This window comes from Echinops telfairi, unplaced genomic scaffold, assembly GCF_000313985.2.
Source record: "Echinops telfairi isolate 266 unplaced genomic scaffold, ASM31398v2 ScPeMD7_7457;HRSCAF=8495, whole genome shotgun sequence".
NCBI classification, from domain to species: domain Eukaryota; kingdom Metazoa; phylum Chordata; class Mammalia; order Afrosoricida; family Tenrecidae; genus Echinops; species Echinops telfairi.
Window position 1 is genome coordinate 30,026,273 of NW_022111357.1, and position 25,238 is coordinate 30,051,510.

Here is a 25,238-nt window from a genome sequence, read left to right on the forward strand (position 1 = left end):
GCAAGTGTGGTGACAAAAGCAGACGGTGCCTGGTTTCAGAAAAAATAGTGTCTGGGGTATTAAAGGTTGTCTGAAAACAAGCAGACACCTAAGTGCGGTGTCAGTTAAATCCACAGGGAAAAAGCACACCAGCCTGTGTGATCCGAGGATTGTAAATAAGAAAATCCAAATCTGGAGGAGGGAAAGGTCTGAGAGCTTAAATTCTGAACACCCAGTTTGCAGAAGGTGATGGATGATAGCCAAGGCCCAAAACTCAGTTGCAGGGTCATCCAGGCAGAGTAAGCCTCTCTGGTGAATCCCCTCTGACTGTGGACCAGGGATGAGACAGGCCTTGTTGCCATACAGCGGGCATCGCAGCATGGACTGCTGCAGCTTTAGTTGGGTCCAAATGGGACCTCCTTCCTGATCCAATGAATAATTCTTCCAGTTTGTTACTATTTTCTGCTTTGCTTTCTATTGAGGTTTTTCTGTTTCCTTCTTCTGTTTGTGTTCTGTTTTGATGTTGTATGTGTTTCTGTAGACGAAGCCCAGGAGAGGTAAACCCCTAGAGACAACACCTGGATTAATAGTTTGAACGAGAGGCACGGCAGGAGAGGCTGGCAAGGAATGGGGAGCTACCGACAAGGAGAACACGGAAGGTGAACTGTGCTGGAATCGATTGTGGCGATGGTAGCATGACTCTCAGGAATGAGATAGAACGACTGAAGTGTAGGATACGTGAAACGGTTATCAGTCAATACGTCAATTTAAAAATAAATAAAGCACAGAAGCTCAGACCGGAGGCTCCAGGTTTACACCGTAGCTTCTCCTTTCCCAGGTGTGGGCCCCCAGGCTTAGCCTTGTCATCTCACTGTTGTGATCGGTACAAATGGGTGACTCAATTTGTTGTAACTCAGAAATGTTTGTGGGGCTCCAATGACATTATGCACAGGAGAATGCTTTGATAGAACACAGTGATGTGACTATAAAAAAGTGATTGCAGCAATAAATTGACAGGGATTCAGAGGAGGGCTTAGAACCAGGAATATCCTTGTTGGTGTTGGACGAGTCAGCTGAAAGCAGAGACTATCAGAAAGATGTTTGTTGGTGTTTCATGCACTATGAAAAGGCAGTGAACTGGGGATCATAACAAACTATGGACAACATAGTTTTGACATTTGCTGTGTTAGCGGTGTATTGAGTTATTACTCACGTTCGCATGACGTGAAATGTATGCTAGATTGTGTCTGTGGGTACATCATACCTTTTTTTCTCTTTTGACATAAGCATTTTGTTTTGTGACATTGACGACAGTCTCCGCAGTGTAACAACATGCTACCCGCTTCCCTCTTGGGCTTAGTTTCCATGTGCCCTCCTTTCCTAACCCTCTACCCTTTGATGTCATTTGGGGCACTGAAAATTGACCTACAGGGGTGAGTTCCGTTCCAGGCCTGAAGGCTGACTAAGGGCCGGAGTATCCAAGGTTCCACCAGTCTCTATCAGACCAGTGAGCCTTGCCATTTTCTCCCACTCAATGCTGGGGTCTCGGTTGTGACCCTGTCCAGAGTGATCTGCAGTGGAAGCTGGGCACCACATAGTTTGTCTAGCCTTGTGATTGTGGGAGCTGAGGTTGGCATGGCTCATGAGTTCTTTGACCCAATGCTTTCGTGTGTCTTGTATTTCCTTTGTTCTTTTCTGTTCCAGATGAGGAGAGAGAATTATACCTTAGATGGCTGCTCCCAAGCTTTGAAGACCCCAGGCAATACTCATCGAAGTCGGATATAGAACACTGTCTATGTGGACCATGTGATGCTGACTGATCTTGATGTCCCCCCACCCCCTAGCCCAAACCCCAAATTGTGGTCCTACCCTTCCAGGCCCAGTGACCTATTCCCTCCCGGGACTTTGTGATGGCTAAGGGATTTACCTATCCCAAATTTATTTTAAAGTTAAAGCTCTAAATATAATTGTCTACAAACTTAGGATATCGCTGTACACAAATGCTTACAGTTAAAAAGTATCTTGATTGAGCTCATCGCAATGAACTGCTTCTTCAAGTTCCCTGGCTTTTTCGTGTCGTCTGGGACTAGAGTTCCGCTTGGTTGTTTACCAGGATGCACACAAGAACACACCCTTGTGTTTGTACTTGGCAAACACCCCTGCTGCCCCACTTGACTGGAGTTGCTGGACCGGCGGACGTGGATGGACAAGACCTTTCTCTCAAAATGGACCAGACACTCTTGTGTCACCTCTCCGTTCCCAGTAAGCCCTTGTGTCAGATCCAGTTGCATGTTGGGGGAACGTAGCTGGAGGTAAGCGCACCCTCATGTCTGGTTTACTGGAAAAACAAATCGTGTTCTCCTCAGAGACCCAACAAGATAAGGAATTCCAGTTACACGGGAGGTGACCGGAGGAGACGGGTGTGAATGAAGGCACAGAAGTGGTAGGGATCTGACAGCTCAAACACGTTGCACATGGGTATGTTCACAGCCTGCTGTGAACCTTATTTCTGCCGGCACGTTCTCCCACACGGATGCTGGCATCAATCTCGTGCCAGTTCCCATCTGCTGTGGCACGCATTTTCCTGGGGTCCTGCCAGCCTGGCACTGATGGGCCTTTGCTTGTAGGATGGGCACCCTATTTTGTTGGTGCCCTAAGCTCGGGCTTGCCTTTCTCACCGGGTCATCTGGCTGGGACAGCCAGCTGCTGGGAGGCGCCCTCAGGAATTGGTGGTGACATCTCGGACGTGTGGCAGGCTGCTTGCGTGCTGTGGTTCGTTTCTGCCTAAACAAGGGGAGCTGGACGGGCCTGTGCTGGGACACCAGCTATTCCAGGTGCTCACAGAGCCAGCTGTTGCAAGTCTCTAAAGTAGGACCTTGTTCTAAACCAGGTGCCCGCGGGGCTGCCTCTGCTCTTCACCCCTGTCCCTGACAGAGCCATTTTCCTCCAGACAGAGGGAGGGACTCCAGCACCTACGCTTCACCAGGGGACATCTGCCCTCAGGAATGTTTTTAATTAAGAAGGGCTGGGTGTGGCCCAGTCAGCCTCAGACCAGAGCAGCAGGTTCGGTGCATAGGAGCCGGGGCCCTGCACAAAGCGAGGTGGCCACCACCCGCCCCCTCCCCAACCTTGTGGGACCCCCCAGGGTGAGGAATCTCCACATTGCACTTTCTCTGTCGGTCAGAGCAAAACCTTGACCTGAGGGGGCCGGGGTGGGGATTAAATGGGAAAAGATAGTAACACGGAAGTTCTTCATTGTGGGGTGGGGGAGTGTTTGCATCGGGAACATCTGGGCATGTTTTTGGCTGTCACACTTGGGGGAGGGGGAGGGTGCTTCTGATATCAAGGGGGTAGAGGCCTAAGAGGCTGCTAGGCACCCACAATGCAAGAACAGAGTCCCACCAACAGAGTTACCTGTAGAGGACAGGGCAAGTGTCCTCAAGGTTGGCTGTGATGAGGGCTGGGTCTCTGGGGTGCCTGTCCTGAGGCTCACGTCTGTTCCTGGTGCTGCTGTGCTGCTGACAGAGAGCCCTACTTCTTCCCTTCGCAGCGTGTGGTTCTGGCTGTCCTGTCTACCTGCAGGGGCACGGAGAAGAGGCATCTGCGGGCAGGGGGAAGGGAGCTTGTCCCCATTCCTGGATCCCAGAGCCTAACAGTCCCTAGGAGCCTGGCGCCCTCATGGACTGCGGTCGATTAGCCCCATGCAACACACTGTTTCGCTTCCTGGCGGTAACAGAGTTTCAATGAGGAACACCCGTTTTGCAGAAGGCTCTGGATGACAGAGGAAGCCCAAAATCCATTTGCAGGGTCCGCACATGGATCAAACCTCTGGTGAATCCCCTTTGAGCATTCGCACTTGAGGAATGTGAATGGCTCTGTTATCAGACAGAAAGCATTGTAAAGTTTCTTAGGGCAGACATCAATCGGCCAAAATGTGAAATCTTATTTAAACTCCATTTTGATCCACTTTAAATGTCTTTTTTTAAACTTTTAAGTGCAGGGGAAATACATGTGGATTATGCCCCTGGGAGATCCCCTCTGGTCATGGGCCAGGGGTGTGAATAACCCTGCTAACATGGAGAACGCCCTGGAGAGTGATTTATTGCAGATGCAATTAGGCTAAAACTTAGCACCCTATCATTTGGTCTCTCTTATGGTGCATTTAAATTTGTTCTAGTTTTTAATATTTTTTGCTTACTTCTCAATTGAGGTTTTTATCAGACTCCATTGTTCTTGTTCATTTGTATTTGTTTTTTAAATGTTTCTCTGTCGACGAAACCCAGGATAGGTAAATCTATAGAGGCAGTAACTGGATAAGAGTGGCAGGGGAGGCTGGGGGCCGTTTGGGAGCTAATAACAGTGAGTACAAGAAGGAAGAAAATGTTCTGAAACAGCTTGTGGTGATGATGAATGTCCCTTCTTCTCAGTGGGATGGAACTACTGAATTGTATGACATGTGAATTTACATGCCAATAAAACGGTTGGACTATAGAAATGAAACAATAAAAACGTCCTGTCAGCTGAGGAGCGGGATCCCTGTGAACCCACCACAGCCGTCTACTCCAGTCACCTGGCATGTGCACCTACCTGAGTGCAGCGAACGGAGGGGCCGTCAGCCAGGATGGGGGTCACCTGAACACCACCGGAGTGATGAGACCAGGTAAGGGGGGGTTCATGCTGGAAGGTGGGTCCATGAGGCAGGGGGCCGGGATGAGAGCGTGCTGTGGTAGGGGTGAGTCTGGGATTTGGAGGTAGCCCCAGTGGTTTGAGTCCTTCCCCTGTGATCTTTCTTCAACCTTAGGGGCTGAGCTGGCTCTTCAGCCTTTCCAATCTCATTGTCCCCACCTGGGAGACGGATGAGCAGGCTCCTCTCAGAGGGGTGGTTGGGAAATGAAATGAGAAGATGTACAGAGAGAGGCCACTCGGCAACCAGGTTCTAGAAGGTAGTGTTTATTGTTACAGTGTTAACATTTCACCTGGGAGTCCCTCCCGGCCAGGGCCAGCCGCCAATGGTCAGGGGTGTCACCTTTGCTCCTGGACACAGCATCTCCTTGGCAGTCCGTCCTTGCACTCAGGACTCGGCGTGGAGGAAAGTCTCTTCCCATCAACTTTGGGCAACACTATTGGTTGCCCAGGGTGCAGCACCCCTTGGGGGTCTCAGAAGCAGGGAAATCCCAGCACATAGAATGTGGAGGGTTTGATGGGAAGGGACAGGGGTAGCCCTGGAGCCTGGGAGGCCCCCCACCCTCCACAGGTAGGGAAGCAGAGGGGTCTATCAAATCTTCTCTTCTGCCAAGACACCTTCTGTCACCGAGTCAGTGGCCCTGAGATTGGGGGGCATGGTGAGGAGGACCCCCATGCTGGTGTGGCTGTGAGGGGCTGCCTCCCTGCCTCAGCCAGTGCAGGCCTTCCTATCCTTCTCCCTGCTTCTCTGCAGCCTGAGAAAGCGATGCTGCCAGACAGGTGGATAAGCTTCTGCCAGGAGCAAGGAGGCCTTGTAGAGCTGAGACTTAACTGGGCCAGTGTCTCCCCTTGACTCCGCCTGCGGCTCTGGGAGGAGGCAGGGGTGTCCGCCTGGTCCTGGGCGGTGAGTCCAGATGACTCCTTGCTCAGCTACCTGCTGGAAAGCTGGAGTTCAGGAGGAGGCTGGCAATCAGCTCCTGAAGAAACAGCCACTGGAGACCCCCAGGAGCACACTGCTAAGCTCGTCCCACCATGGGGTCGCCATCCCTTGGGGCCAACTTGGTAGCAACTGGTTCTTTGGTCCCTACCCGGACTGCTCCCAGCCCTGGCGCCACACGCTCTTCTAAGGCACAGCACCCAGGGGCCTGGGTGGCAATACCATGCTGAGAAGCACTTTCATGTGGTCCCCAGGCCCATGCACCACGTCACCCTTTGAGAACCAGGACCATAACTCGGTCATTTGGATGACATGTCAGATCAGGGTCCCTGTGTGGCCTTGCGGCCTGCCCTTGCCAACAGACCACCAAGGCTCACCGTGCCATGCCTTCCTCTGCCCTGGAAGCAGGGTGGGCATTTGGAGTTATTCCAGCGGAGCCTGTTAACGTATCAATCAATCCAGCCTCCTGTTGAGAAGCCAGCTCCCAAGGATGGACTGGCTGTGGGGGGTGGGAGCATCCCATAGAGAAGCGCATGCTGCAACAGGACAGGCTGGGCCATGCACTGGAAGTCATCCGTGTAGTCCCAGGCCCCTTCGTCTACTGCTGTCCCATAAGGGGCCCCTCAGCTCTCTGGGTGCCCATCTTCCTCCGCAGACAGGCTGCGTCTGGCTGTAGAGCAAGCTACCTATTGGACAGCTTGAGTGAAGCTGCTTACGTGTGATCAGATCAGCATTCAGGCCCCTCTGCCAACCATGCTCGCCCAGTGGCGGGAGGGGGTGGGGGTGGGGGGCTACTTTTGCTGGCTCCTAGAAGGCAGATCTGGGCTCCCTGACTACCCAGCCTGGACACGGGTTTTCAAGGGCCTGTGGCATCAGACGAGGGAGTTCTCCCTCTTGTCTGGCTCCGCTCTGCAGCTTTGGGGTGCTGTGTGTTAGCTGGAGAGCACAGAGATATGGGTGGGGTGAAAATTGGAACTCAAACTCAGCTAAGTCCCACACCGGAGAGGGGCTCTCCGGGGCCTGGAATCAGGAATGGCCCCTTGGAGACCTAACATTCAGGCGAAAGGGAGACACACAATGGCCCGGCCACCACTGGGAATTTGCTTCAGTCGTAAGAAAGGCTGTGCTTATGGAAGGTGCAGGTGGACTAGCTGTCATGCCTACTGGCTAGGATGAGGGGCATGCATGGCCCACAAGGGAAAGCAGTCGGCTAGCCAGAAGGGCAGGCGTCTGAGCAGTTCCCAGAGGCTGGGACCTGCCACAAAGCTGGGGAAGTCAAACCTCCTGGGGCAGCTGGCTTCCATGGAAGCGCACCATCATGGCTCAAGGAAAGACTTGCTTCCATTACGGATGTGCATGTCAGAGCCCAGCGCACCGTGCTCCCGGGTCTCCCTCAGCAGGGCCTCCTGGTCAGCGAAGTCCACCTTAGGATCCTGAGTCAACGGCTGTTGCAGGCTCGTGCCCGCAAGAGCACCTCCCACTCCCCACCACCCACCGGAGTCTGAACCTGAGACATTGCTTGTCTTCTTGTGCACGTGACTCCAACCAAAACCGAGCTGGCAGAGACGAGGCCATGGACAGTTCTGGGTCCGGACACACAAAGGAGGCAAGCTTTGATCACATCCCACCAGTCTCCCAGAGGTTACAGAGTATGTTATGAGCATTAGCGAGTGTTAATCCTCCCAGCATGATGGGAGGGAAGGCGGGCGTGAGCGAGGCAGGGAATCGGAAGTGCTGCAGATGAAGACAAGGCGGCACAGAGAGGTGAGGTCACTGGGAAGCAGCCACACAGCACAACAGTGGCAGAGCGGAGAAGGGAACCTGGGGCTCTCTCCACGGCCACCTGCAGGAGCGACTTTGCTCGGTGGAATTTGTGCCTCTGGGAGGGCAATGGTGAACCCAGCCTGCGTCCCGGGTGACAGGGACATGATAACTAGGGCTTGTTTGCCCCCAAGCCCAATCCCGAGCTTGGTGGGGCTGACCCTAACCAAACGCAGTCACCCCGGTCGTTGAGGGCCACCACAGCATCCTACATCCCAAGGACTATGAGGCTACACTGCCTGGAAATGCTGACATCAAGCACTGTCCTTGCAAGGAGCGGTCCTGCGGCCCAGAGGGTCCAGTCAAACAGCTCTTCAATGTGCCCTTCTGTGGGACACCGGCTTTGAGAGTGGAAGGGGGACACACCATCCCCAATTGTACCCTCCAAAGAAAGATTCCGTGGCCCGAGTTCTCAGTCAAGAGAGGCAGAGATCTAGAGCAGAGACCGACCCCGCCCCCCCGCCCCCTCAGTCTGACCGCTCAGCAAGGGCAGCACCCCCTGCCTCCGCACGGCTGCAAGGGCACCCCCGATGCCCGGCAGCCTGGCTCTGCTGGCTCCTAGCACCTTCCACACCGGCTGTGGTCTGTCTGGTGGGATAGGCCCCTGCCCCATCCTGATGGGTGTTTTGGGGGAACACAAGGGCCCGTCCCCATCTTGGCAACTCAGTGAAAGCAGCAGGGGCCACAGTGGCTGCTCAGTGGCCGACAGTGGCTCGGAGGCCGAGTCTGCACAGAAGGACCAAGGAGAGGCTGGGCCCTGGGGACAGGAAGTCCACGGCCTACCCAAGACCGGCCGGCTGGCGTTGTGTCTCCTCTGGGTGCTTGCAGTGTGAAATCACAGGGGATTCTGCCCTGGGAGCTGAGGAGCAGCCTCAGCCAGAGTGAGGGCGGGAGGGAAGGGCTCGCACCCAGGTCTCTATGTACAGTGGCCACCTGGCCTGCTTCCTTCTAGGGCCCGGGGGCTGGTGCTGGCGGGCCGCAGGTCGGTGCTCACACATTGGTGACCTCCAGGCTGGAGCAGGCTTCCAGGCAGTACTGCTCGGGCCTGCTCTGCCGCTCCTCCTCCCCACACTCTTCATTTTGCAGAGAGCCATAGTCATCGTGGAAATCGGGGTCTTTGCTGCTGAAGCCCCTGCCTATCTTCCCCAGGGGCAGCTGGGAAGAGAGGGGAGAAAAGGCAGAGGGTGGGGGAAGAAGAGAGACAATGAGGTGTTTTCACACCGACTTCCCATGTGGCCTGGGGCAACGCATTTTACCTCTCCGCTCAGTGGCTAGTCTGACTGCTCACTACAAGGTCAGCAGTTCGAAACCACCACACTCCTGGGGAGAAAGGCGGGGCACGGAGGGTCTACTGCCATCAAGGTGGAAACCCACCTCTGGGAGCAGCTCTGCCCTGTCCCACAGGGTCACTATGAGTTGGTGTGGACTCCATGTGGTGAGCTTGGTTTGGGTTGGTGACCCTGTGTTCAGGGCTAACAGGCAGCTCTGAGAGTAGACACTTCTGTGTAGGGAGCTGGCCTGCCTCTGCACAGTTCTGCTGGAATCAGCAGAGGCTCCTCTCTTGCTATTGGCCACATTGGTGGAGTTCAAACTGGAAGCTGGTGGTTTCCAAGAGTCTGAGGTATATGCAGGCATGACCTCATCCCAGAGACTTTCTGCTTCAAGAGATGCAGGGGGCCCCCGAGTCTGTATCTGAAGCCACCCCCTTCCCAGGGACACTGACACAGACAGGTGCAACCTACACTCCACCCCGTGCAAACCTCAGCTCTGTGCCTGATGCATCATGCAGGTACCTTGAAGGTGGCCACCAAGACATCCTTCAGGCTGCACCTGTGACCTGGCCCATCCTTCCATTCCCATAGGCCCACACAGCTGTCTGGAGGTACAGCTGGGAGAGGGCAGCTTGGTCCCCGAGGACAAAGAGCTTCCCCAGGTGTGCGGGACTCACAGGGGAGCGACTGGGGGACTCACCCGGCCTGCCTTGTACTTGATGGCACTGCAGTTCTCCTCCTTCCCCGTCCGGGGGATGCTGGAGGCCCTCCCGGGGGGTGTTCTGAAGCGCTCAGCTTCCCGGATGCCTGCCGAGCTGCAGAGAGGCCAGCCAGTCAATGCCACCCAGACATACCCACCAAAACACACACACACACACACACACACACACACACACACACACGCTCCATTGGTGACAATGGTCACAGCCTCTGAGATTGACAAAAGTCAAGGGTTCAACTGTGAAGCCCAAAGGTTGGGGATCTGGACCCACCTAGAAGTGCCGCGGAAGAAAGGCCTGGTGATCTGCTTCCAACCAACCACCTGCTGCAAACCCCGTGGAAGGAACATAGTTCCACCCTGACACACACTGAGTTTGCCAGGAGCTTGAATCGACCCACCAGCAGCTGGCTGCTGGTGACTCTGATCCTCACAGTGTGCCTGAGAGGCAGGTCACTCACAGATGTTCAAAGATCAGATTTGTAATGACACTGGTAATAAAAGGCAAGGAGACGAAAACTTGCTTAAAAAAAAAAAAGAGGTATTTGCCGTATGGTAGACCCAACCCTAGACAACGTTATTCACGTGGAATCTTGGTGTAAGTCAGATGACCCGTGCCCCCATCGCTGTAACTCAGATGGCCCGTGTCCCCATCGCTGTAACTCTGATGACCCGTGCCCCCATCGCTGTAACTCAGATGGCCCGTGTCCCCATACCTGTAACTCTGATGGCCCGTGCCCCCATTACTGTACTTCAGTTTTGGAGGGACAGGGGTATCCAGCAACTTGCCCACTAGGACGTGGGTGGTGGGTGGCAGAGCCCAGATCCAAACCCAGGTATCTGAGTCTAGCCTCATGCTGAAGCCTCGGGTCCACTGCAACCCTTCCCACGAAAGGAAAGACTAGCCCTTGGGAGTCCAGCGAACTAGCGTCATGTAAACGCTCCTAGGAGCAGTTTCCCCAACTCTGTACTCAGAGCCGGTATGGCTGGACCTGCCTCGTTGCCTGAGGTCCCACCACCGTGCCCGTCTGCTAAGTCCCACCGCTGTGAGCAGGAACGTCCGTCCGACAGCTGCGGGAGCCCCGTCAAGTTGCCCTGGCTCCTAGTGACCCCACGCAGAATGGGACAAAACGCTGGGGCCGTGCCAGCCCCACCGTCGCCTGCTGCTCGGGATGTTGTGATCCACAGGATTCCCACCGCCTGGCTCTCCAGAAGTAGGTCGCCAGGCCTTTCTTCCTAGTCTGTCTTAGTCTGGAAGTGCCACTGAGACCTGCTTGGCATCACGCAAATCTCCACTGACAGATGGCCCGGTGTCTGTCCCTGAGGGGCCCTGGTGTCCGCTTAGGAGGTGAGGATGCTACCCTTGACCCGGCAGTACCTCGCTCTGTGAGACCAGGCCTTGGCCAACGGCAGCCTGCAGGCCAACTTCAGGACACCGACTGCTCTTACACATAAAGTATGACGGGGGCCCACCCACCTGGGCCCACCCACCCCATTTGTTTACACGTTGTTCCGGGCTGCCTTCTGGCTCACATGGCACGGTTGGATTCTCGCCGCAGAGGCCATATGGCCCTCAATCCTAGAATGCTTGCCATCTGGCCTTTCACAGGAGCCATTTACCCACCCTGCATTAGGACATCAGTATTGTGGATTTAAACAAACAAACAGACTCTGGATGGAGCAGGGAAATTGGACAAGAATCCTGGACCGGCGCTAGGCGTCCCGAATGAAGCCAACCACCCACCTGCTTTTCCACTTTCTCCTCTAGGGAAACCAGTGCTTCCTTGCGCTCTGGTCTCTCTTCCTTTGACCCCGGGACTTGGCCCCCATGATGGCCAGGAGCCACCGGCACCTCCTCTTTGAATCTTCGCCAAACCCAGGCGACTCTGCCCAGACTCTCTCTAGCGACTCAGAGCAGACAGGCTTGGCCGAAACCCTGGTTCTCCTGCTGTGTGGGCTGAGCAGGCACCTGGGTAGCTTCAGTGCTGGTTTCCGGATCTGCGGGGGGATGGGTGGGGTGTGTGGGGGTGCACGGCAGCAGGCACAGCACAGCAGAGCCAGCCTCAGGCAGTGGTCGTGGGGCTCATGACAAGAGATTGGGAGAGGTGAAAAAAGCAAACACCTAACCCATTGTCCTCAAGTTAACTCCGGCTCCTGTTGCCCCAGTGGCGCTGAGTGGAGCTGCTCCGTTGAGCTTCATGGGAAGGGAGGGGAGGCAGCACCGGCCACCTGTACAGCCAAGGCCCGACACCCACAGCTTCCACGTGTGCTCAGCAGGGCCCAGCAAACTAGGTTTCGTTCCTGTCTGCTCTCTCTTCATTCACCCAGAGACGAGATGTCCCAAGTCCAGTGGGAAGCAGTCCTTACTGTGGACACCATGCCAAGCTAGCCTCATGTGGGCTGCAGAAGGGCACCGGCTGCCCTGACTCGTGAGCATTAGTGGTCCAGTGAGCATGGCAGATCTCCAGGGCCCCCTCTCTTGTGTTCAAAGAAGTCAGGCCTTTGGAATCAGCAGCTTTCAGCCACCCTCTTCTCCTTGTGAGCTATGCGTAGGGTGCCAGGAGAGCAGGCATCAGCGGCCGGGTCCACACTTGGGCAGCGGACCTCACCGTGTGCTCTGCACGATAGGGTTCACGGCAGCCCCTCTCTCCTATGAAGTTTTGGGGTCAAATGAGGGATGAAGCACAGAGGCCACAGCTTCACACGATGTCCCCAAAGTTCCCGCCATGTACCCAATCTTTTAGGGAAGCAGCGAACCCCAGGCTCATCAAGTATCAGAATCCAAATGGTGCACTTGGGGGCCAGGGCCAGGGGAGCAGAGGAAAGGGAAGAATATTAGCAGACAAGGGTGCAAAGTCTGCTTGAGGCTCCAGAGTCCGATGACAACCCTGGGAGGCCTGACTATCCTCAGCGAATCCAATGGACAGGGTGGGATCAACCTCGCCCCCACTCTCGGGAGAGAAAGACATCTTCCTGTACGCAGGAGAGAGGGGAGCGGGCAAACATTTCCTCCCCGCTCTTCTGATGGCCCGGACAAAGCCTGGGGGGCACCTGCCAGCCCTGCCTCTTGCCTGTCTGCTGGGCTTGGCTTTCCTGGGACCTTCAATGTACCGTCTCAGCCTGGCACGGAGTTGCCATGGGCCATGGTGGACCAGGAGGTGCAGGAAGTCCAGGCATGTCAGAGCAGGCTGGCAGAGATCATGTTTGAAATCTCTTCGCTGGCTCCTGTGTGGTGTGTGGTGATGGGAGGAGGCTGGGGCAGGTGGCATCACGCTGAGACCTAAAAAATCGTAGGGAATGTGTCTCTGCCAGATGTCCTCTGTCACCTGGCTGTGAGGCACAGCTCATGGGACGGCAGTCAGAAGGACAGTGTGTTCAGTAGAGGACACACCATTGAATCCAAGCAACTCAGCAACCAGGTAGATGGCAGAGTGCCGGGCGTCTCGTGAGTTGGCGGCAGCTCGATGGCGACTAACAAGGACAAAGTCATCTTCAAGAGGCTCCAAGCTGCCTGTTGGCCCTCCGTCCTCTTTAAGTGGCCCGAGGTCCCCAGGGGCCACATCCACCGAGGCCGCCAATCCAGGTGGAATGTTGTTGGATCTGGAGCCCTCAAGCCAGGGCGGCCCTGGACTCCACCTCTTGAACAAGTTGCAGCACATCGCTGCAGCCTTGTCTTTGTACCCTGAACACGGGGCAAAAATCCCATTCGCTCAGCCTCCCTCCTGGCGGCAGGGAGCTCAAACCAAACAAGGAATGGGTGGTAGTTTGCTGGTGAGAAATGGTGCTCATTCTACAGCACTATGCGCCACTCAAAGAGCCCTGGTAGTGTAGTGGGCTACTCATCAAGCTGATAACCATGAGGCCAGCAGTTCAAATCCACCACTCCATCCGAGGGAGAAAGCTTTAGTCTCAGAAACCCACAGGGGCAGTTCCACCCTGTCTTGTGGGGTCACTGTGAGTCAGAATTGACTGGCTAGTAGTGAGAATGGGGGGTCGGGGGTGCAGGAGTGAGCAGCATTTTCTCCATGTGTCACGGTAGTCAAGGGTGAACCCCACAACAGTGAAGAACAACATCATCTACCTGCCCCCCCGGGGATGTCCTGGGCTAACTCCCAAAGGTCTGGGTTAATGTGAAGCCAGCAGGACTTCTCAAGGATCTCACCACAAGCCCGGGGTCAGCACACACACCCCCACACCTCAGAATTTGCGTAGGCAGGGACTCTTGCGTCAGGGATGCTCTCAAAAATTCCTTAGGAGCCCATGGAGGTCTGTCTCCCGCCAGGGAACTGGCGTCTGCTCCCCTGACCCGGAGCGGAATCTCAGCAGTGTTCTGGAATACCACACAGGGATGCTGACCCATGAACCCAGCATCTTGGTGAGCTGCGAACAGGGGTGAGCGCAGAGAACAGGTCTCCCCGCCTGAGGAGCCTCAGCGGCCTTGTGTGAGCGCGGGGGCGTGGCCAAGCCCCTTCCCCTCAGTTAACAAGGGGCCTTCTCAGAGGGGCCTGTGACATCCCCCCTGAAAGGAAAAGACTCCCCCCACCCCACCCCCATTTAACCACCTACCACATAGGCTCACAAACGTATTCCAGAAAAAAAAAAACATTTCCTGGCAAGGAAATGCTTTGTTATTGTCCAGAGTCCAGGATAAAATATAGGTGCCCCCACCCCAATCCACCTCTCCACTCCAGAGGCCTCCAGGGGGCGGTGTTGCCCACTATAGGATACCCTGGTCTACCATCACCCTCCCCTGCATTCTCTCATGAGTCCCAGACAGGCCTTAGTACACCCATAGCTCCATGGTGGTCCAGGGATTAATCAGAAACTGTGGCTGCTAATATTTAGCTTTTGCCACTCCCCCAGGGCTCAGAATTTGTTACAGATAATGTGGCTCTGGACAGGAGGTCAGGGGAGGTGGACCACACTGAGAAGAGCCCTTGCTGCCCATCGGGGTAGATTTATGGCTCACAGAAGAGCATTCTTGTCAACACCCCCTGGAAATGCTACACATGAAGGCAGCTGGGCTCCTTATGGGTCTGGGAATCTACGTTCTACATAGGGGGGGTCCAGTCACTCTGCTGTGCTTGGGGGTGAGGGAGCCCACATAGTTTTCTCCAGAGCCTCAGTGTCTCCTCCTGGTCCAGCTGTTTCCTAAGGCCCTGCATGGTTTGATAGTTTAACACCCAGGCTTGAGTTAGACAGCCCAGATCTGGGTCCTTTCAACAAAATGGACAGATCTTTAGCTAGGTGGACCAAGAAAAAAGCGCAAAGACTCACACGACTACAATCAGAAGTAAATGAAGGCTGTTACCCATCTTACAAGGAAAGAGAGCAAAAAGGATTTAAGGGGAATACTAAAAATGCTGAAAAATTAGCTGCTGCTGTAAGTTGATTCTGACTCATGGTGACCGTGTGTGGGCAGAGAAGTACTTCTCCATGGGGTTTTCGATAGCCAAGCCCTTCAATGGCAGGCCGGTCTTCCGAGCCACCTCCAGGTGGGTTTGAACTACCAAGCTTCCAGCTAGTCCCTGAGCACGTCACTGTTTGTGCCACGCAGGGATTCCAACAAATCAGCTAGCCCAGATGAAATGAGGAAATTCCTAGAAAACGCTAAGTCCCGGGCTGACTCACAGAGAAACAGAACACTGAACAGACATATAATGAGGGAAGAGATTGAATTCGTAGTTAAAAAAAAAAACCTCCCATAGAGAAAATTCCAGGTCCAGATGGCTTTACTGGGGACATTTTCAAAGAAGAATTGACACCAGTCCTTTGCAAACTTCTAAAAATAATAGAGGAGGGAATGCTTTCCAACTCATTCCTCCAAGTCCATATTAGCCTGAAATAAAAATCGTCACATGCAAACTACAGACCAAAGTTCCTTATAAATGTTGATGTAAAAACCCTCAACAAAACAATGCACCAAGACCAGGTGGGATTTTTGCCAGGAATGCAAGGTTGGCTCAAGATATGCAGCTCAATCAAGTTATACAATATGTGCACCGAACAAGATACAACGTGGGCTCTAACATGTACTAAAGGTGTGACCTTGAGTGAGGACCTCCTTCCATCGATGAAGGAGGGTCTCCAGAATTGTTGAGAGAATATAATTAGACAGTGATCACATAGTTAGTAATCAGTAAGTGGTCACCTAACCCTAAATGCTGATCATGTATTGACCCCTTACTATGTGAATTTCCTAATTTCTTAATACCAATGCAGTTGTCTTTAGGTGGTGAAAATAATGAAGCCCTTGACTACTAGCCAAAAGGCTGGTGGTTCAAATCCACCCAGAAGTGTCTTGGGAGACAGGCCTGGTGACCAGCTTCTGAAAGGTCATGGCCTTCAAGACCTTCTGCACACATGGGGTCATTCATCGTGGGTCAGAATGGACTTGACAACTGCAGCAACAACCCCAAAAGCAATTGTTTTTAGGGAGCAAACCTATTGGGAGGGGCACAGTTTATTCATTCTTGGGTCACTTTTCAGACGAGGAGTACGGGCCAGGTGGCCTGATACCGCCTGCTCACCTGGGCCATAAGAACCATCGGTCTGTGCATCCCTGCCTCAAACCTTCACACCCCGTTTCCTCTGCCCGAAACAACTACCTAAGCCTATTGTGTAGCTTCAAAGTCTCCTTCGACCACTGGCCATTCCTAACACAGGCAGTGTTCATTCTCCGGTCCAGGGAGGCCGGGGTGTTTGCACATTCATCATGTGCTAGCCAGGGCCTCAGGACTCCTCTGCCTCTTTCTAGACTTCCGGCTTTCCGGCTTGTGCACTGTGCTTCTCTGAGCCTCAGTTTCTTGAACCGTAGAAGGGGATCCCCGAAGGGGATCACCTTGTTGCAGGGAACACTTGGGATGTGGCAAGCCACAGAGGCAGGAGAGCAAGCCAGGGCAGTCAGCTCACGCCTGCCCGGTGGGGCCAGCTGGCACTCACTTGGCAGGGTGGAAGATGGCACTCATCTCCTCTGCCAGGTGTCTCCGCAGGATGTGCTTCCCGCTGGGGATGCCCAGGGCCGTGGCCATGGCCTCGGCGTTGAACGTGGGCTCCAGCACCAGCACGGCTCCATGAACACCACTGTTCGTCAGGTTGTCTGCATACTCCTGAGGGCAAAGGCATGAAGTCAGTTAGCATAGGAATCCCCCCATTAGCCTGAGGATGCCCCTCTATGGTCTGAGAGGGTCCCCTATTAGTCTGAGAGAAACCCATCTCCTGAGATGCTCCCTGTTAGCATGACAAGGTCCCCCTATTAACCTGAGAGAATTCCATCTCTGGAAAGGCACTGCCTGTTAGAGTTCCTTCCTTGGCCTGAGAGGGTCCCCCTATTAACATGACAGGGTCTCTTTGTCCTTCTGAGAAGGCCCTCCTATTAATCGGAGAGAACCTCATCTCCTGAGAAGGACCCCCATTTTCCTGAGAGGGTCACTCTGGTAATCTGAGAGGACTGCCCACTCACATGCCTCCGAAGGCAAGGGCTTCCCCCTCTCGGGGATCAATCCATTTAATTCTGGGGGGCTTCCCACACTTTCAGAGGGATGCGGGCGGCAGAGCTGAGACTGCGTCCCTGACATGTCCCGGAGCCCAGCAGGCAGGACTGAGTGCAAAGATGGTCTGGGGCCTTGGCCCGTTCTTGCCAATGGGAGTGAGGTGGGTGAGAGCGCCCTTACGTGGGGTCCTACTGCTGAGAGGCGAGTGGTCCCTCCTCTTGAGTGACAAGACCCTGTGTTTCCCTGCTGGGCTAGGCCACAGGGCCCAGTTCACAAGCAAGGCTGCTGATTTGCATACATATTTGCATGTGGTTGGCATATGCCTAGGCGTCCCTGCTGTCCCTCCTCACCTTCAGATCGATGTCTCGCACCCACTTGAGCACCCGCTGGTTGGTCCAGACCACAGGATCAATGTTCTGTGTCTCACAGCGGGCCCGGCGCTCCTGGAGAGCCTGTGGGAGACAGCTGGGTCAGTGGGTGGGGATGAGACCAGGGAGCACACAAGGGTCCCATGTGGGCCCTCAGGGGACCGGTGTGGGGAGTTACCCCAGCTTGGCCATGCACATCTGCTCTGACCACACTGCTTCCTGGTGCAGAGTGGGGCTTTGGGCTGGGGTGTAGCTACAGCTGCCCTGTGCTGCACCCTCCCCAGCTCCGGCTTGGACAGGCTCTCTGTGGGCACTGGACGGTCTATGAGTATTGACTTGGAGGCCATGAGGGACAGGCCTTTTGGGTCTGCTGGCTCCCAGGGTAGGGATGTCACCTGGTCTAAAACATGCCCCTCAGCATCCTGCAGAGCAAAGTCTGCCTGTCACCAATTGGCAAACCTGGGGGCAGGACTGGCCTCCAGCTCCTCCAGTATGGCCCCCAGCAGCCCTTTTCCTGCCCTTCTGTAAGAGGTGGGCCTCTCATGTCTGTCCTCCATCCGCCTGGGCTCCCATTGGCCAGGGACTATGTCCTTGCCATCTTGTCCCCAGCGCCCACAGGTAAGGGACTCAGCAGAGCTCTCTGGCCTGCTTTCTGACCCTGAGCGGCTTGTGCTCTGCTCTTCATGCTTAGAACATGAACCCACTGGGCGGATGCCAGGGCCCCTCCCTCGGGGACCATGGGTGAGTGTGCCGGCTAGGAAGGGTGGGCTGCAACTGGCACTCAGTCCACACAGGCCTGCTTACCCCAGCCTGCCCTGCCATTCAGAACTCTGCTGCTGCGTCCACAGGCCTCTCCTCAGCCCCCGCCAGCCTGCTTCCCCTGTGTTCACAGATTGATCCCTGAGTTTCTCCCTCCCAGGCTCAACCTAGTTGCCACCACCTTTGGGAGCCTCCCCGTCCCCTGGGCTGGCTCAAGGGCATCTTCTCCAGGTCACTGATCTTATCTGTGCTTCCCTGATAAGGTGTGGATTCTAGAGAAGGAGGGATATATCCCTCAGCCTCCCCATCTCCCCCAATGAGTCCTAGACCTGGCCCCTGGTGCTACCCAATACACAGTGTTGGAAGAAGAGTGGGGAGCAATGGGAGGAAGGGATGTGGGGAGAAGTGGATGGATGGATGGATGATGGACAGATAGGTGGCTGGATAGAAGTATGGATGAGAGGCTTGAGGGTGGATGAACAGACAGACCTGTGGATTAATGTATACACGGTGGGTGTCAGAAGGGGCAGGGAGACAATGACACACAGCCCTCCCTTCCTGCCTGGCCCTGGCCTAGTGAAGTTCACTTACCTCCCTGCTGAAGTTCACTTGGTACAGCAGCTCGATCCCCAACAGGATGCTGACCTGGTGGAACTTTTTGGACACGTTCAGGTGCTTCTCCAGGTCCCGCTTCATCAGGGAGTTCAGCATCCGCCCGTCCACGAGGTGGTTCTGGAAGGCCTGGGAGTACTGGGACAGGCCGAGGTCGTTCAGCCAGGCTTTGGCAACCCAGTGATGGTCCAGGTCTGCCGCTTTGGACAGGCTAGTGAGGGAGAAGATGCAGAAGGGAGGGAGGGACAGGTGGGACAAGGAGGCAGAAAGAGGGACAGGCGAGAGGAGACAGAGACAAACAGAGAAAGCCAGAGGAGGTAGGGGCGGCAGGGAGAGAGTGGAGAGTGGACGGGGAGGAGGAGGCAGGGCAGAGGTGGAAGGGGAGAGCCGGGGGCAAGGAGACAGAAGCAAAGACATTGAGGGAGAGAAAAAGAAGAAAAACAGAAGGGAAGGACAGGAAAGACCAGGAGACCCAGGCAGACACCGAGAGAGGCACCAGGGACAGCGACAGGGAGCAGAGGAAGCAGTGTGGCTGCCCATACCCCACCCCACCCCCGCCCCTCCCTGCTCCCACCAGGGTCTCTGGGGAGCTCTGGACTGCCATTGCCGCTGCCTCCTGCGCTCCCCGGCTCGCCCCTGCCCCCCCTTGCTGCTGCTGTGGTCCCACTTGGTGCAAATGACTAACAGACTTTGCTGCTGATCCGAGGGTTGGAGAGGTCAAACCCACCCAGAGGCTCCCTGGAAGAAAGGCCTGGAGATTCGCTTCCAAAACCTCCAACACCGAAAACCTGAGCCAGCGCAGCGCAGGGTCCGAACCGGCGCCCGGGCAAACCGTTTAGCTTTGTAATGTTCACTTGTCGCGACGCAAGGGGCGCGGCCGCAGCGTTTGCCGTGATGCGCGGCGTCGGGGAGGCTTCCCGGGTCACAGGGTGGGCCCGCTGGGGAGTCAGGGGTTAAACCTATTTGCTCGTCCCAGGCCCTCTCGCAGCCTTGTCGGGGGCTTTTGTGTATCCCATGCAGAACGTGTCCGTGTCACACACATCGTTGGCGCAGCACAACGACGACGTCTCCAGAACATGAAATTATCGGGGACGGTGGAGAGTGCGGGGGAGAGTTCCCTCCCAGTCCCCACCCCAGGAGGTTGTGCCCGGAAAGGGTGGACTGCTCTGCAGTCATTCCCCTGAGGACCACACGGTGGCACGCTTGCAGAAGGGAGGAGGGCAGCGTTCCCATTTACTGCAGGACTGAAAAAACGGAGCTGATACCAAGGGCTCAAGAAGAAAGCAAAGGTTTTGAGAATGATGATGGCAACAAATGTACAAACGTGCTTGACATATTGGATGGATGGATGGATTGTGATAAGAGTTGTCCGAGCCCCCAATAAATTGATTTAAAAAGAAGAAAAGGAAAAACGAGGGGGGACCGATTACAGGGATCTACATATAACCTCCTCCCTGGGGGATGGACAACAGAAAAGTGGGTGAAGGGACACGTCGGACAGTGTAAGATATGACAAAATAATAATTTATAAATTATCTAGGGTCCATGAGGGAGGGGGGAGCCGGGAGGGGGGAAAATGAGGAGCTGATGCTAGGCGCTTAGGTGGAGAGCAAATGTTTTGAGAATGATGAGGGCAATGAATGTACAAATGTGCTTTACACAATTGATGTATGTATGGATTGTGATAAGAGTTGTATGAGCCCCTAATAAAATGATGAAAGAAAGAAAGAAAGAAAGTCCGGAGGTGCTGGCAGGGAGAAACACGGTGTGGTCACCGTGGGAGCCTCTGGGCCACAGGATCCAACTTCCTTCCCTTCCCCCAGGTAGACAAACAGATGGTCAGTCACCTGCTTCCCAGCCCTGAGGTGGGGGCTGGGGGGGTGGAGGCAGTGTGGTAGGCAAGAGACCTCCCTTCCTGCAATATCTCTGGGGTGGCCTAGCCTATGAACCTGGGTGAGGTTTTGACCCCACCTCAGCCCCCTGCTCAATCTTATGTCCTATGCCACTTTGGGTGCCCCTCGTTCTCCCTCTCCATGTCCCTTCTCAGATGGCAGCCAGCGTGATGGCAGCCGAGGCAGTAGTGCTGGGGAGCAGAACTCTGGTGCCCATGTGAGAGACTTGGGCCCCGTTCTGGTCGGGGGTCCTGTGGAATGGGTCTCAGCAAAGCATCCAGATTGGGGATCCACATCTGAGAGTCTGACCATGGATCCACAACTTGTCTCTGGGGTGGCTGGGGATGGGGTGGAGCTTTACTCGGTTCTGCAAGGGTCATTGTCACGATTCAGGCCCATGGGGGTGGGTGGGGTGGGGTGGATGGGTGGTGGCAGCTAGTGATAGTAACTGCCCCAGGGAGCACGTGTCAGAAGTTCAAACCCACCAACTGCTCTGTGGTAAAAAGACACGGCTCCCTGTTCCTGTAAAGGTCCAGTCTTGGAAACCCAGGGGCAGTTCTACTCTGTCCTGTAGACCTGTGATGAGTCAGCATGGACTCGATGGCAGGGAGGGAGTTTGGCATCTGAAAACACAGCTTCCAAGTTCACCACTCATGCTCTCAACCACCCCGTCTGGCTACCACAGACACCTCACACCTAAGAGTCTCCGCACTCCCAAATCATCAGGACCCCTTCTCAGCCATCCCTCCCTCCCTCCCACCCATCCAGGTCTGAGACCAAATCACTCTTGCCCTGCCCCTCCCCCTCCTCCACCTAGCTACTCCATCCATCACTCTGCTCAGCTCCGCCTGAAAGTTGTACTGGGTCTCTTTCCATGGTCCAGGTGTGAACAGACTTTACACCTGCAGTGCCACCCTCCACTGGTCATGGCAGTGCCTTGCATACATCATCCCTTTGTGCCAAGAACTCCATCCTAGCCAGGCGCCCGGCCCACCTCCCTCCCCCAGGTCCACTTCCCAGAATGCAATGCCCACTGGGGGCTGTCAGAGAGACCATCTGTGCCTTGGTGTGACATCCCCACACTTATCCCATTCCCAGGGCCTGCTCAGGGTGAATACTCAACCTGTGTTGCTTTACAGCCCATGGCCCAGATGACAGGGGTCAGGGGAGTGGGCCCCCACCTGGTGCCCTCCGGTCCAAGACCAGCTCCCTCCAGGGATGAGAAGTCCTGGGCAGCCTCCTCCTGGCCCTGTCACTCAGAGGGCACACCTGCTCTGAGGTAAGTCTAAGGTAAGGCAGGTGCGGCAGGGGGCCACTTGAAGTGGAGAGGCAAAGGCTGAGCAGTTTCTCTTCACCGCGCAGTTTCCACCACCCACTGTGACGGATCATTTAAATCATTAGCGAGTTCAACGTAATCCTCCCTCCTCTCAGCACCGCCTTGGGGTTAAGGCAGGCTGCTTGGCCCTGGGCCCTGCTGCGCTTAGGGAAGGGATTAGAAACAGTGACTGGGAGTTTGTCAGAGCTCAGCTTCCATCCAGAAAGCAGGGAAGACGCTGCCGGCCGGCTGGGGCTGTGGCTGACAGGGACTGGGGTGGCCGCCCATCCGCTTGAAGACAGGGTTGGCTCGGCAGATCATTGGGGTAACAAGACTTGGGGCGTGGGCCTCCCCAGCTTAATCTACTTGACAGAGACACATTAATCATCAGCAGTGCCCATCTGCCTGCCAGCCAGCCACCCTGCTTTTCATTAAAGCGCTCCCCACGGGGCCTCCGCTTGGAAGCACTTCCCCAGATGCTGATTTGAGCTGGCCTTGGAGTCCAGGACTAAAACCGCGTGGCCTTAAAAGTCATTCGGACATTCTATTAAATAAGTAACAGCCCCGCTCCTTGCAAACTGGGTCCTCAGATCTGAGAATGGGCTCATGAGTGAGACACCTGGATCAGGGCTCAGTGCAGGGGCATGGCAAGGACTGACAGACACGGAGGGTGTCAGGTCCTCAGAACGAAGCCTGGGGTGCCGTGAGGGGGCCATACGCCATAGCAGCAGTAATTGCCGTCTTGAACAAAAGGGACGTAGGGAACTGGGAATTCCCTGCACCTCACTTTTCTCATCTTGAAAATGGGGGTGAGGATGTCAATCCTGCATTGATGGCGTGGGGATCCGATACAACTCAGTCCATACGTGACGGGCACTGGACCGGCCAAGAGGCAGCAGGCTTCCTGGTCAGGATATAAAAGGTAGAGAGAAGTGGCCCAGAGAGGGCAATGCTATGGCCAAGGTCACACCAACTGTCATGGCTGGGATATCCCCAGAGACGACCTCGCTGGGGTTCCCATCTCAGACCCCCAAAGTCCCATGGGTGGGCCAGAGGGTCCCAGAATGCAAAGCTGTGCAGTCTTATACACTTCTCCTGGAGAGAGTATCAAAGAGTTTTGATTGTTTTGTTTCAAAATCATATTCTCAAAGGAGTTTTAGCCCCAAGAATGTTTTTCGGGTTGGGGAGGAGACTTCTAAGCAAGATCTTGACCAGGCTGCATGGTTCCCCCGCCGCTTACCTCCAAATGAGAGAAGAGAGAGAGGGAGTGAAAAATGTCAACACAACGTCAAGATCGGGAACATTCTAGGTCCTGACTCAGACCAGGTGTTCTAGAATTTTTACCAAGGCTGTGGTGATACCAACTTTTGTGAAAGAGACAAGCCTGCAACGGAGGACCTAACCATCAACCACGGCTTCGCCTGAAGGATGAGAGACGGGGCAGAAAGAAGGCTGATTGTCTCTTGGAATGGTCCAGGCAGGAGACAGGCTAAGGAACTACCCGGGTTGTCCTTCAAGGGCAGAAAAGGACCATCCCTGGAGCAACCTGGGGACCAACAGACTGTCTGGAAGTGGCACGGGAAGCAGGGCTACCTTGGTTCCAAAGGGTAGAACCTTAGCCCGCTGGGGTTCAAAGGGTGCCGGCAGGGCTTCCTGGATCTCAGACCGTCTCCTGAGCTTCTCTAGCCCCTTTGCTGAGAAAGCTTGAGGCAGCCAGACTCTACACAGGGTGTAGAGCACACACAAGAAGGCCCCCTGGCTCTCCATTCTGGAAGCCCGGGGCTGTCTGGGACTGGATGCAGCTGTGTGCTCCTAAATATTCAAGCTCCCTGCAGCTGTCTTACATCTGGCTGCTTGTTTAAGCCCACCCCTTTGGAGCCTCTGTATAACTGTGGTCTATGGAGGCTCTGTGCTGGGGAGACATGGGAAGTGGCCCTCAGTTCCCTTGCAATTTTGAGGGTGAAGCAGGCTCATGCCCACCCCTCTCTGTACCATGTACCCCTGCCCTGTTCAATAATTGACCCTTGTGGTAAGGGGGTGGGGCATGGGGTGGGAGTATTTTCCAGGTTGAGTGACTGAGCACTGGGAAGGCTTCTAGCGGTGTGGGGAAGGAAGTGGGTGGTGAATGTAAGGTGCGTATGGACGCTCCAGATGAGGAAGCCCAGCAGGGGTACACACTGCCCCCCACCCCCCAATTTCCGCCTGTGCCCTTCCTCTCACCCACAGACCTGACACTGCCCTCTTGGAGCTGCCTCTCCTTGCCTATAAAATACTAACAGTGAGCCCCCCTCTCCCCCGCCCCAGCTCCTGCCACATGGTCAACTGTGGCCATGATGAGCAGTCAGGTGCACAGCCCCACGATGGCGATCCCCCCTCCATTTCTTCAGAGCCCTTTCTTTCCCTTAGAAACAGCGACACTCCCAGTCCCATGACAGTGGGCCACTCTGCTTGCTGGATGGGCAGGGTCTGACAGGCTACAGGCTCGCCCCCACCCCCACCCAGTGCCCTCTTGCTTAGCTCACCTGGGGTCCCTGCCTACGTTTCTGGTCTGGCGATTTCCCACCACCTGGAAGTTCCCGAGGCTGTGAGTTTCCTGCCTGTAACCCGCCCGCCCAGTCCCACCCTCAGCCCGCTCTTTCTTTCATCCACAAAGCGGGCTCTGCAAATAAGAGTACCCGCCGGCAGGTCTGATTAATTAACTGCACAAAAATGATGGAGAAGCCAGTGAAGGAGATAATTATGCAAACCAGAAAGCGTCAGGTTTACAGAGCATCTTCCTCCCTGTTCCGCATGCCCAGGGCTGGGGGAGGGACCCTTGCCGGCCCTGGAGCTGCTCAGGGCACCAGAGCCCCTGACAAGTCCTGGCTCACAGGTCTGGAGGCAGGCAGGAGGTGGTGTGTGTGTGTGTGTGTGTGTGTGTGTGTGTGTGTGTGTGTGTGTATGGGGTGGGGAAGCACCTGGTGGGTGGGACTTCTAGATTGGTGCTTGCCCAATCCTCTTGGGAAAGTGATTTCAATAAATCCCTCCATGCCTATCCCTCCATCCTGTCCCCTCGGCCCCGTGTCCCTGCCGTCTTTCCTCACCCCGGAATAGGACCTGAGTAGGTGGGGCAGGTGTTTTGGCTCAGTTCACAGACAGCCATTTGGCCAGCTACCAAGGGAGAAGCACTCCAGGGGTTGGGGTGGCCCCCAGCCTCCCTGCGTGTCCATCCCCCTGTGGGAAGGACTCGTCACATTGGGGTACGGATCTATTCAGTGTCACTCAGGAGGTGCAGGGGACGGGGTGGGGCGGGGCGGGGCGGTGGTGGGGAGGCAGCAAGCGCACTGAACAGGGTGATGTTGTCCGTGGGGCTGACGTCAAAAGGACTGCCTATGGAAGCTTATGCCCCGC

General features: G+C 55.3%; 1 protein-coding gene across 1 annotated transcript in view; it reads right to left on the reverse strand.

The window, feature by feature from the left end:
* Positions 1-7,906: 7,906 nt before the first annotated feature.
* The window catches only part of KAZN (kazrin, periplakin interacting protein), a 106,352-nt gene continuing 89,020 nt past the window's right edge, over positions 7,907-25,238 (reverse strand). The window contains exons 10-14 of the mRNA XM_004705168.2: positions 18,621-18,852; positions 17,253-17,354; positions 16,352-16,518; positions 9,392-9,506; positions 7,907-8,575 (exon numbers count right to left, since the gene is read on the reverse strand). Coding sequence (XP_004705225.2) covers positions 8,411-8,575; positions 9,392-9,506; positions 16,352-16,518; positions 17,253-17,354; positions 18,621-18,852 — 781 coding nt within the window. The 3' untranslated portion in view covers positions 7,907-8,410. The remainder of the gene's footprint in view (positions 8,576-9,391; positions 9,507-16,351; positions 16,519-17,252; positions 17,355-18,620; positions 18,853-25,238) is intronic.